General features: G+C 39.6%; 1 protein-coding gene across 1 annotated transcript in view; it reads right to left on the bottom strand.

The window, feature by feature from the left end:
- LOC110088936 (vertebrate ancient opsin) overlaps nucleotides 1–11,918 on the bottom strand; it is a 134,509-nt gene extending 122,591 nt beyond the window's left edge. The window contains exon 1 of the mRNA XM_020811580.3: nucleotides 10,368–11,918. Within this exon, the coding sequence (XP_020667239.3) occupies nucleotides 10,368–10,752 (385 nt within the window). The 5' untranslated portion in view covers nucleotides 10,753–11,918. The remainder of the gene's footprint in view (nucleotides 1–10,367) is intronic.
- Between the last annotated feature and the right edge of the window lie 502 nt (nucleotides 11,919–12,420).

Raw genomic sequence — 12,420 nt, 5'->3', positions numbered from 1 at the left:
TCATTTATTCATTTATTTGATATATATCCTGCCCATCTGGTCTGGTCGACCACTCTGGGGGGCTTCCAATAAAAGAGTATACAATAAACCATAAAGATTTTACAAACAAACTGTGACACATGCAGTAATAAAACAAAAAATAAATGAAAGGAAAAAGAAGAAATTAAGAATTGACAGGAGGGAAGGCCTGAACGTACAACCATGTTTTTAGTTGGCTCTTAAATGTTGTACTTGCGAGTTGGCTGAGGACTGTGTAAATGCTTTGTCTTTTATGGTACAATCATTTCTTTGGCAGCCAGCTGTGCACAACCACTGCCACTGATGAGACCCACCTCTGAAAAATTATTGGACAAGTAACCCACCCATCTAGTCCATATCTCATTTCTCTTCACATAGGCAGAGTGGAGAATTTCAAAATGCCATTTGTGCATAGCTCTACTTCTTAGGGTCAAAAGGAACAATATAGGTTTTCCTCCTGCTCCTCCAAGTGGAATGTCATATCAGACACACAGCTAAAAGGTATAGCGAGGCTAAAACAGAAATACAGACAGTCAATAATTTTCAAAACAGGAAAAAATGCCCTGCAGGACAACAGGTAATGTTATTCTTTCTGTCTCTCTGCCCTTGACAATGAAGGTGTTTTGTGTAGGCACCTTCCACAGTTGCAAGCAGGTCTGCTTATCTTGATTCTGAGAGCTTATCTGGTATGATTAATCAACCCACACATTACTAGAGGTCAAGATTCAAAAATTTTTGCCTTGATCACTGGTCAAGGCACAATTTCCATAGTGCATCTGCTACAGAAGCATCTGTACAGAGGACAGCTGCCATTCAAGGTCAGTGAGGGATGACTAGCATTGCTGTGTGCTTGGGCATAATGAGCTGCCAAAATCACAGCAAAGACTGCCATCCTGATCCTGGGCATGATAACATGGACTCAGCAGGACTTGTTTCTGCTTGAATACCCACAGGATTGCACTGAAAAAGAAAACACTGCACCCTGCAGTGTCTAATATACACACATGCATGCACGCACACACATTATGGATTATTTTCAAAACCTGAAGTGGTCTGCTGGCCATTTCTGGGGCTTCTTTTTTCCTTTTCTCTCCTTTTTGCTCTCTCTCCCTTGCATTTTCGCTAGCAGCCCTAGAGCGAGAAAATTGGCCCTTGGACTTTCTCTTGCTTTAAAGCAAAATCCTAATTAAATTGCTACTCCTAAGTAAAATAGACCCACTGATTGAATGAGATTTGAATACATGTTAATATGCAAGCCATAATAAACCCCAGACTATTTATTGGCGAAGCAGTGCTTGTAGAACACTGGTTAGAAAACATAGGGAAAAGAAGTGAAGAGATGGTTCATTGATTTTTCTAATAAACAGAATGTTTTTCTTTCTCCTTGCAATTAGCCTGAGGTTCCAACTGGGTCACAAAGTGTGGGAACAATGCAGCTAAGAATATTCCTACTTAGTATCCCTACTTGCAATATATGTGTGCGTAAAGTGTCTATATATATTTAATATTTATACATTGGCATGCTACTATACAGTACTAGAGGCAATGTACAATAACATGCATAAAAATAGATCTCATATGATTCATTAGGTCAAAAATTTCCTTCAAACTGTTCCTATTTCCTACGCTTTTAAAATTTATGATACCAGTGGATATAAAGGGATTTTTAAGATGTGGTTTTCTTCAGAAACCAAGCTCAAGGGCCACAAAATCTTTGTACAAAAAACAAACAAACAAAAAAACTTGTATTGAAATGTTTTCACATTAGACAAGGCTGTGCCTCTCACTTGCTTCAAATTAGCTGTTCTACCAGGTGTACAGGTTAAATGTCAGAAAAGAAAGTGGATCTTAGCAACGGTGAGGAAAATATTGTTTGAGAGAAATGGAAATGTAGAATTAGATATGTGTGCAAATAAAGAATTAACAGTACAATATTTCAGAGCTTGACAAATTATTTTGGACTATAGTTTCCAGAATCCCTAGATTCTGGGGATGAATCCAGATAGTTCTAGGTAATGTAGGATGATTTTTCCACACTCAATATTGCACAGAAACAATTTCCATTGGCTTTCATGTGACTTATCCCCAGGAAAATAGTTATAGAACTGCAGCTAACAGGTGTATCACAGATAATTTTGTGGCAATTTGATTGTAATGAGAGGCCATCGAACCGGCACTAACCTTATAATGGCCCCCTTGTCACCTACATTACTGATGGTTTGCCAAATGAGAGGAAGAATGTCTGCCAAAAAGTTCACATGTCATACAGCTGCCACCCAGTGAAAGAAACCTTATGAAACAACCCTTCACATGTTTATTCAGAAAACCGGACAAAGCCTGGCAAGTTCTTTTTTTTTAAAAAAAGCAACTGGTTACTGTTATCATGTCCCAAGAAGTAATTTGTTTTCATTATTGTTACAATGATTCATCAAATTATTTAATTATTTGATTTATTTATTTGATTCATTAACCACCCTCTTAGTGCAAAAGCAATATACTGGGCAGTTTACAACATAGCAATATAAAATAAACCACAAGCAAACAGCAATAAAATCATAAAGTGAAACAGATAAACAGAACAAATGAACCCAACCATCCAGCCTAAGAAAGTCTCATTGACATTTTCTTGCATAATTTTTCAATATAGGAAGGCAGAGCACAAGGCAAATAAAATCAATTACTCTTCATTTTTCTGTTTCTCAAAACTGATAGCTACTTTTAGTGACTTCTTTTTAAAAAATCAGAATTCAGCAACCCAAGATGCAGCGTCAGTCAGCACTTGAAACGTGTGATATTTCTATTCCAAAATTTGATGAGGTCATACCCTCACAGCTATAAAAGTAACTTTGAAAAGAACAGTTACAGCCCAGAAAGGAGCGTCTTTATCTGTCATTAATTTGCCTTTGCAATTTAGCTTAGAGTCTCTAGGAAAAGGATCTAATTGCTATAATTTGTTATCTGAAACAAGGCTATTTCCGGGTTCTCCTCAGAAGTAAATTGCATTGTGTTCAGTAGGGCATATTGACACGCCGTGTAATTGTGTTTAACATAGCAGTTTCTTGCAAATAAGCCCACTTATTTGTTGTCGTCATATACTTCCAAGTAAACATACACTAAAATGCTTTACTAGCTGTTTATTAGTAACTGTTGTAGCCTTCTGTCGATAGAAAAAAAACTCTGTTAATCAGGTTTTGCTGTCAAATGTACCACAAGAAATCCAAAGAAATAAAAATCATGCGAAAGCTTTAAGAACAAGATTTGTAAGTGGAAAAAAAATCCATTTCTCAACAGCTTTTTCTTCTTCCAGTAAACAGGATAGTTGTAAAGAAGTCAACAGATGCTGTCATATATATTGGGACCTTTCCATTCAATTGCACTACATTTATTCACAAGACAGCAAGTCCCACTGAACTAAGCTGTACTTATGTTTCAGTATAGTGTCCATCTCTATGCATAGTAGAGATGGACACAAACCAGAAAAATGACTAATCGGTGTGTTTTGTGGTTTATGGTTCATGGCGACCCACAAACCACGAACAACCCCAGAAAAAATTGAACCAGTTTGTGCTTTGTTTTTCTGGTTCATGCCTGAGGGGGAGGGGAATCTAACCCCTCCACCCCCTTTGTTACCCACAACGTCCTTCCCACTGTCCCCATTACCTCCTATGTGTTCCTGCCATCTCCTATTCTTTCTCCTTTGCTGCCATCATCTTCAAAAACAGTCGACCAGCTTCTTTTCTAGGTCCCAGGCCTGCTCTCTCCACACATGCACCAGAATATCAGCTGATAGGCGTGTGCATGTGCAGAGAAAGCAGGCCTGGCTTTCCTTCCACTGTCTCTGAAGATGTTGGCAATGGAGGAGGAAGAGGAGGAGGGTGCAGGACCAGGTAGGTATGCAACGGGGGCAGTGGGAAGGAGGCGGGAGCATCCGTTTCACCAAAGCAAAGTGGAGATCAAACAAAAAAAATGTTCAGCACTTTGTTTCATTTTTGCAAAAAAGCTTGCATAAACCAAACCATGAACCAGCCCAATTTGTGGGGGGGGGGGGGTGTAGTTCAGTTTGTGCCCATCTCCAATGTATATCATAACACAATGAAACTTCCTGAAGATCAAGGATGCATTTCTTCATCCTACAATGTGATGTGTGGTTTTGTCAAAGCCATCCCTGGCATTAGGCAGAGTAATTCAGTGCTTTAAGTGACAGATGCTGATAGGCAGGGAGAAAAGCAGATGTTTCAGGCACCAGATGAAAAGCTTTATCAGTAAGGTGTTGGAGGACACAAGCTAGGTGTGCAAGAAGGCCTGCCCTGGGCCCCTAAACTAGCCTGCTGCCACCAAAGTGTCCTGGACCATGGTGGCCCATTTGCCAGCATCAAAGGAAAATTTAACTACAAGTCTGGTTGGCTTTCATAGGTATAAAGGGAGGGGATGGCATCTGACCTTTCACCTCAGGGAGTGAAAACATATTTGGCCAAAAAAACACTGTATACAAGTACTAGACAAACAAGCTATTTCAAAAGAACTACACAATATTATGACACTAGGCAAGCATCTGCCTCCAGATTGTCTCTCAGTTGCTTCTTTGTTAAGTATCAAGGTTAAATATCAAGTGTTGAAGTAACTCAATGCCGAACAAAGACATGAATGAGAGACAAGCCTGGTATGAAAATGCTGCATAAAATAATATTAGGGCAGAGGGGAGAACAGTTTTGAAAGTTCCGTTTTCTTTTTTAACATTTGCATTTATGCAAAGCATTTGACCAGTTCAGAGGCCAGGGTATCCAGAGAGACAGAAACACACCCAGAAAAAGCCAGACGGAAGAACGCAGGATGAATGGAAGGCCATGCCAAAAAAAGAGAGAAAAAGACACTTTCTCCATTCTATCCAGCTGATCTGTTAAAAGGAAATACATAATTGCATGTTAAGAAAATGCTGCAGGAAACAGAGGAGATATAAATAAGCCATGTTACTAAAAAGACAAGAATACCTATTTTTAAGTTCTGGTGTAAGAACTATTCACAGAAAGTTCCCAATGACGAAAGAAGATATTTTAAACAGTAATCTGTCTTCCAGGACTGGGAGAACAGGGAACTTGAGGTCTACCTTCTTCCCTCCTTTGCCTTACTCCCAGCAGCCATACACAAACCAAACTGAGAAAGTTAGTTATTCCAGAGCAGTGTTTTGCAAAATTTTGGTAGCTTTTCAATCAGCTAGGGTAGGGAGGCCAGTTATAGTTCACCCTCCTCTCCAAAAAGCAACTGTTTGATCATAAAGACAGAAGACAAAAGAGGCATTAAAGACAAAATGTGCATTAAAATGTCATATGCTAAATTATACATATAGATGCAATTCCAGAAACTGAAGAGGCACTATAGTCCCCCTTTGGTTAAGGTGAGATACAAATGCAATTCTGCCATTATAAGTTTTAGTATTCTATTGCTTAGAGAAAAGGCACCAATAATAAAATGGGTCTTGGAGGCAAGCTACACATTCAGAGAAAATATATATTTCCTGTTCTAATTTTGTTTCCACATAGCATATTTTTTTGTTATAGGTGTCTCTTTGCTTTAATATGCAATGGAAGTCTCTTTTTTTTAATATTCCAGAAATAACTCCCATGACACTCATGCCACTTCTCCTAACACAATGCCACTTCTCCTTTTAATCGGTTTTCAGAATCACAACTTTTCCACCACTTGAGTGAGCACTCCTTTGAGATATGAATTCTTCATTTCATCTAGTGAGGCTCTTGGGTTTCAGTCTACTTAGAAATCTCTGCTACTCTGCCAAAATTCAGATCAACCCAATGGAAACTAGTACATCAAGTTTAAAATACTAAAAACATAGTCATTTATTTTTTAAAAATTCTAATTTTCACTCAGGCATATTATCTATTCCATTAATTTTTTAAAAGTTTTACTTGAGTGCAATGGCTAATCCCATCTAGATACCATATATTAATTGTTAAGTAGTGAATTAACAGTCTTATGAATCCAGCTGAGTCAGTAAATATCCTCTGCTTAGGAATAACAATAAAATAGTGGATATTGTGTGTGATTTCCACATTTATACAAGCAAAACACCAGGAAATTGGATCTGTCAATGGACGTGTCAGTGTAATATAGTGGATAGGGTGGCAAACAAGGACTCAAGAGATCTGGATTCAAATTCTCACTCAACTATGGAAACTCTCTGATGGGACAACACTGGTTAAACTGCTCTCACCTATAAACCCTATTAGGCTTGCTATAAGTCAGATGCAACTTGATGAATCATAAACAAAAAAGGTCCATGCCATTAACAGATGTGTCATTTAGGCAATATGAACATGGCATGATACCATGTGCTGTTGTTGGTTCCACCTTTATCACTACCCAGCATTAGTTGTTAATTGGGGAAGTGGTGCATCTAAATCCTAAAACTGTTGTTCTCTAGAACAAACACATGGAATCTATGCAACTGACATTATCATGCAACTGAAGCAACCATTTCATGTTACAAGTACTTGATTGATGACTGATGCCAGCTTAACACAAACAAGAAAATGTATCCTTTTTATTATAATGCATAGAATTCAGCAGCCATGTTGTTGTAATTGTTATCCCAAGAGTAATATTTTCTATGTCTATATGTAACACAAGTGAAAATACTGGGGGGGACAGGAAACCACACTTAAATGCATTAAATCTTGAAGGCTGCAAATCTCCAGGCCTTCCAGCCAAACACCCATGATTTTAATGAGATAACTTGCAAAATGTACTTACAATCATGTCTGAACTATAGCAATAAAGTATAACCAAGAAATGGTGATACTTTGCATAAGAGTTTTTAATGAATCGTTTGAAGTTTCTGGGTCAAGTTGTTTCCCAGCCAAGACATGACATGTACAAAAGAAACATCAGAAGAAGCCCTTTCACAGAGTGCCTTTACTGTTCATATTTCATAACTATATACCTTGGCGATACAAGTGTCGCATTTATAAGCACAGGAGCCAATCATATTGAACCAACCATATTCCAATTTAGCCCTAAACTTTTGGGGACAGCAGCCACATATCTGAAGAAATTGTTTACAGTCTGTGAATTTTAATTAATTAATCAAGTGCCTTCAAGTCAATTCAAAGTTGTGGTGGCTCTTTCCAAGGTGTTCTAGGTGTACAGTACTCTGAAGTGGTTCAATGTTCCCTTCTTTTGGGGGCGTCCTGGGACTGTGCAGCTTGCCCAAGGCTACCTAAGCAGGCTCTTTTCCTGGGATGCACAGCGTCGAATTGAACTCATACTATCTTACTTTGCAGCCAGATACCCCAACTCACTGAATTATTCACCCAGTTACAGTCCATGAAAACGTAGGCCAAATAAAACTTGTTCAAAATTCAGGATGCCACAACTCTCATTTGGAAACATTTCAACCAGTATCTTATCTCTGTTGGTGGGATTCATATCATGATTTAAATCCAGACTCTATGGGCAGATATGCACTTGTCGGACAAAAATATTTTCCCTTTCTCCACTGCAGACGTCTTTGTCTTCCACAGCAGGTTTTAAGGGGTTGCAGGAAAGAATAACCACCTTCTGGTTAGACTGAAAGAAGCAGTTCTGTTGATGGAATGACAGTGTTGGATCCCATGCAGTGGCTGGTGCTTGCTTGCTTGATACCAACATACAAGTCTTATACATGACAGAACTAGTACAGGGTGTGTTTAAGGCACAGAGCACTGAACTGGGTCCTCCAGATATTTAATGTACTGCATGAGCAAACATATGCTCTCTGTGCCACCCATACCTGACCTACACTGTAAGGAAAATACTGAGCCAATGATACTAGTTGTACCAAGTGTGGTGTAGTGGATAGAGTAACTGACTGGGACTAGTTCAAATCTCCCACTTGGCCATGGAAAATCATTGGGGAACAGTAGCACTGGTAAAACCACCCATTAAAATCTCACTTACCTTGAAAACTCTATTAGGGTAATTATAAGTCAGTTGTGACCTGACAGCACATAATGTGCACAGCGACATTAGTGACAGTATTACACGGTTCTTCTAAGGATATCTGATAATGTGTGTAAAATACACTGTCCATTCTTCAAAATGCAATCTACATGTGTATGTGGTTTTGTTGTTATTCAATTTTTTTCTGAATATATATGCAATGAAGACACACGAGAATAGTAACATAGCTAGAGAACAATCTGTAGAGCAACAACAAAAGCAAAAACCAACAAGTTTATATGCCCATCTTCTTAAAGAGTTCATAGTGGTAAAAAATAATCACTATGAAGATCAGTATTTCCTTATTTTGATTATTGTTGTTCAGAAACCTCCTGGTGTTCAAGTAAGGTTGATTACTGGCACAATCTCGGTTGCCCAGCTCAGCATATGATTGAAATGCATCCCAACCTACTCACCTGTAAGCAGCAATCAGCCACAGCAAATAACACAGATCTTATGTGAACACCAACAGGACTTTGGCTATTAATTTATTAAAGCTAGATACCACATTTCTACCTGCCAGGGCCTGCAAAAGTCAGGCGATTTGAGCTATTGGTGTAACAGCTTAGATCCATTTTTCAACATGAGCTGTTTTTCCTTTCTTCCGTTTTAAAAATTAAGTTTTTTCTAGAGCCTCGATGTTTGGTGTGTGGGTTTCCCAGCTCTTTCCCCAGTTTTGCAGTTCAAATGGTTGCCTTTGAGAGTGCCTCTGCTTGTGATCTCTTTTCCATTCCTTCTAGGATTGGACTATGGACCGTGTAGTCAAAATGACTGTAGACCTCACATGGTATAATAACAATATCAAACAAGTTATTAACCAGTTTGTGAATAGGCATCTAGGATTTTTAAGCCCACTGGCAAACCTGTATGTATATAGTTGCAAACACACACACATAGAATTGTTTTTCCATGTATTCCCCAAGATTCAGTCATCCTTTTAAAAAAATTGTTTTCGAATACAATTGCACACTACATACATAGCTGCATAGTTCACAGCTTTTTACAAATGACTCTTGCACACAAGTATAATTCCTAGTGAGATAATGCATACCTTTGTGCTGAACTTTGTTCCAGTTGTTGTTCATCTGAGTGATTCGTTCCAGTGTGTAATCCCATTAAAAAGAGGTCCTCCCACCCTAGATGGACAAGCACTCCAGTCCACATTCTTCTCTCTCTGGGATAAATACTTGCTATTCTCAAAAAACATGTTACCTTTTTTCTGATAGTTCTATATAATATTAGTTCACCTAATAGTTGTATATGAAATAAGTTTGTGCATCTACTTCAGCATCAATCCCAGAATCCATACTTTGCTCCCAGACAATTATAGTGCAGTGCTACATATGTTTACTCAAAAGTGAATCTTGTTGTCTTCAGGTGAAGCTTACTCCCCATATTAAAGTCTCAGCATCCTGGTCCCATTTATTTTATTCATCCAGAGCAATTGCAAACTGTTTCTCATAAGGAATCACAACTTCATTTTCTCACATTCTAAAGCCCCTTTCATTTAATACTTGCAATGCTACAGCCAATCACCAAATCCGAGGACTGTATATCCAGAAAGAAAATTTTTAAAAAATCTAGATACAATCCCCTAGCCATTTGCTGCTCCCTTGTATTCCCCAGCTGTTCAACCTGTTTCTGCTTCTACATCAACACACTCTGTCCCAGAAACCTAATTTTTGCATCAGTGACAGGCACATCACTCCAAAGCTATTCCTCCGGTGCATACACTTTTAACTGTGTTGTCAAATGTCTAAATTACTGAAGCCCCTTGACCATACAGGTTGCAGGACATCTGGTCACAAGTGTCCACAGGAACTTTTCTGGTCAGGAGGTACCAATACAACACAGTAACCATTGTACTAAATCAGTTTGGGATTCCAGAAAGGGAAACTGCCCCCTCTGCCCAATATCCATGCTTTTGGTTCTTGTATACAACTTCTTTCCCTCTCTTGTGCAGGGGGGGGGGGATCACTTTTAATCCTGAGAATATGCTTAACCCAGCAGCCAACAAATAGGTGTGTCCCTCAATCTCCTCTATCATCACTCTTTACAAATTCTCATCCCATTACAAACTTTTAAGCATTGTAGCAAGTGATGTGTCTCTCCTGGATCCTTATTCTTCACAACTCAGACTGCTTTTAGTATTTCTGGCTCTCTGTGCAGGAGTGTGGTCAAGGACACTCTTCTAAAAATGTGACACCAAACTTAGTAGAGGAAAGGGGGGAAATGCACAAAGCTAGCAGTGCCAGAGGAGAATTGCTGAGCAGACAGATCCAAGAGAGCACATGAGCCACACAGGAGTAAAGAAAGCATGCTATTCAAAAGATGCCCAAGAGGACGCTGGTACTTACCAAATAAAGTGTTGACAAAGCCATACCACACGCATCCGGCTGGCCCAATGAGCCACTTTCCCTGTATGCTGGCAGCAAAGCTGAAAGGGGTGCCCACAATGCACACCATCAGGTCACTCAATGAAATGTTCATCAGCAGCAGGTTGATCGGAGACCTCAGCACTTTATTCCGGCAGAAGAGGATCAGGACCAGGAGGTTGTTCAAGAAGCCCAGGCTTCCGATGATGCCCAGGCAGATGGCTGCGACTAGATGGCCAGTAGGACTCAGGCTGAGCTCGTGCCCATAGCGGTGGTTGCTGTTGCTGCTGATGCTGCCGCCGCCGCTGCTACACCAGACACTGTGAATGTCTCCACTGCAACTGGGACTGCTGCTAGGCACGGTCATCTTAATAAGGCTCCTTCCAAATCTCCTCCAAGTGCCTGGCTAAGCATTGCAAGATCAGCAGAGGGAAAAAATCTCATATGCAGAGAGGCACACACATAGCAAACACACACATACTCATACAAGGGCACTTTTGAAAGCCTCCCCTGTGTTATTTCTTTTCTTTCCCTCTTTCTCGTAATGTTTTCGAATTAGGGAGACAGGAACCTCAATGAGTTAAAAATATACCAAGGATTTCTTTCAGTGATGCTCCACCGTGTGGCCAAGGAGAGATGGTTCTTTCTGCTCTCTTCACTTCTGTACTGTCTGTACCACACATCGACAACACAAGCTAGGCAACCTGATCATAAAATGTAGGTCAGAGAAACCTACACACAAGGGGCTGATCCTCCTCTCAGACAACCAACAATAGATGAAGACAAGGTGAGAGAATGGAGGAGGGGTTTGTTTTAACCCTGCAGTGATCAGCCACATACCTGTGATGTTTCTGCCCTCACTTCCCTCTCCACTATCCTTCAGGCTGTGGCATTTCTAAGTTTTGAGTAAGTTTTCAGAGTTCTCTCAATTATTCTGGCTGGAAATGGGGAAAGAAAAATTTGTATCCTTTAGTATTTTATCAGAGCTGAATCATGCTATTTTGTCAGAATTATAAACCGTATTTTAAAATATAAAACAGAGAACTGTAGAATCATGCTCATAAGTTCTTCTTTATAACTTTGGGAAGAGCTCATATTCTAAAGATACTGTATTTTACTTTAAGGCTTCACAAAATCATTTTATGCTCGCCATTTGAAAGAAAGGTAAAACCCGAATGCTTCAAAATACCTGAAGTCATTGTTTCAGTTCATAATACGTATGACACACATTAAGCACTTAAATTTGGTCTTTATTCCTAAATCTATTTGAAAAGAACCTAGGACACAAATTATTCATTTCATCTTGATTTTAAGTGGAAATATCAAGTTTAATTAACTGCACCTGGAACGTAGTAGGGCTGTGCCAAATTTTCCTGAGGTGTAATATTTGCTGCAAAGTGTGAAGGGTACAAAAATACCCTTCCACAAAGACTCTCCTACTTTTGTACTTTATTCCTCTTTGCTCCCCTGTTTATTCCAATCCCCTAAGGCTGCAAAGAAAAGATACCCCACTTGCCAGTACAACCATGCTGTCACCCCCCACAACATAGGAAGCAAAAGTGTTTATTGAAAGTAATGAAAGCAGTTTGTGACTGCTATGCCTTCAACTGAAAGTGCAATAAAGAGGAATGGCATCTACACTGAACTGGGCATTCAGTTGTGCACCCAAATGCAGATGTTGCTTCTCAGCACTGCATTACTTTCAATGAGGTGTGTACAGCTAACAGACCAAATGATTAAATAAATGGGTAGCACTTACCTGCTCTTTCCACAGGAGCTGAACTCGTGTGAGGGTTTCACTTCCTTCTGCCTCAACACTTTGTGAGAGCTGAGGTGCTTCATCACTGGGGCTCCTCCTCACCATCTCCTAATCAACACCCACTACACTCTGCATGAATCAACTCATACAAACTTAACCCATCAATAGATGTATGAATTCACACTGCCTCCATATTATTTTACCCACGCTTCGTGCTCTGGAGAGGACACTCCAGCTTCACGTACAGCATCAAAACACTAGACGCTGTTCCAAGTC

This window comes from Pogona vitticeps, chromosome 3, assembly GCF_051106095.1.
Source record: "Pogona vitticeps strain Pit_001003342236 chromosome 3, PviZW2.1, whole genome shotgun sequence".
Taxonomy (NCBI): domain Eukaryota; kingdom Metazoa; phylum Chordata; class Lepidosauria; order Squamata; family Agamidae; genus Pogona; species Pogona vitticeps.
This window is presented reverse-complemented; position numbering and strand designations above follow the sequence as displayed.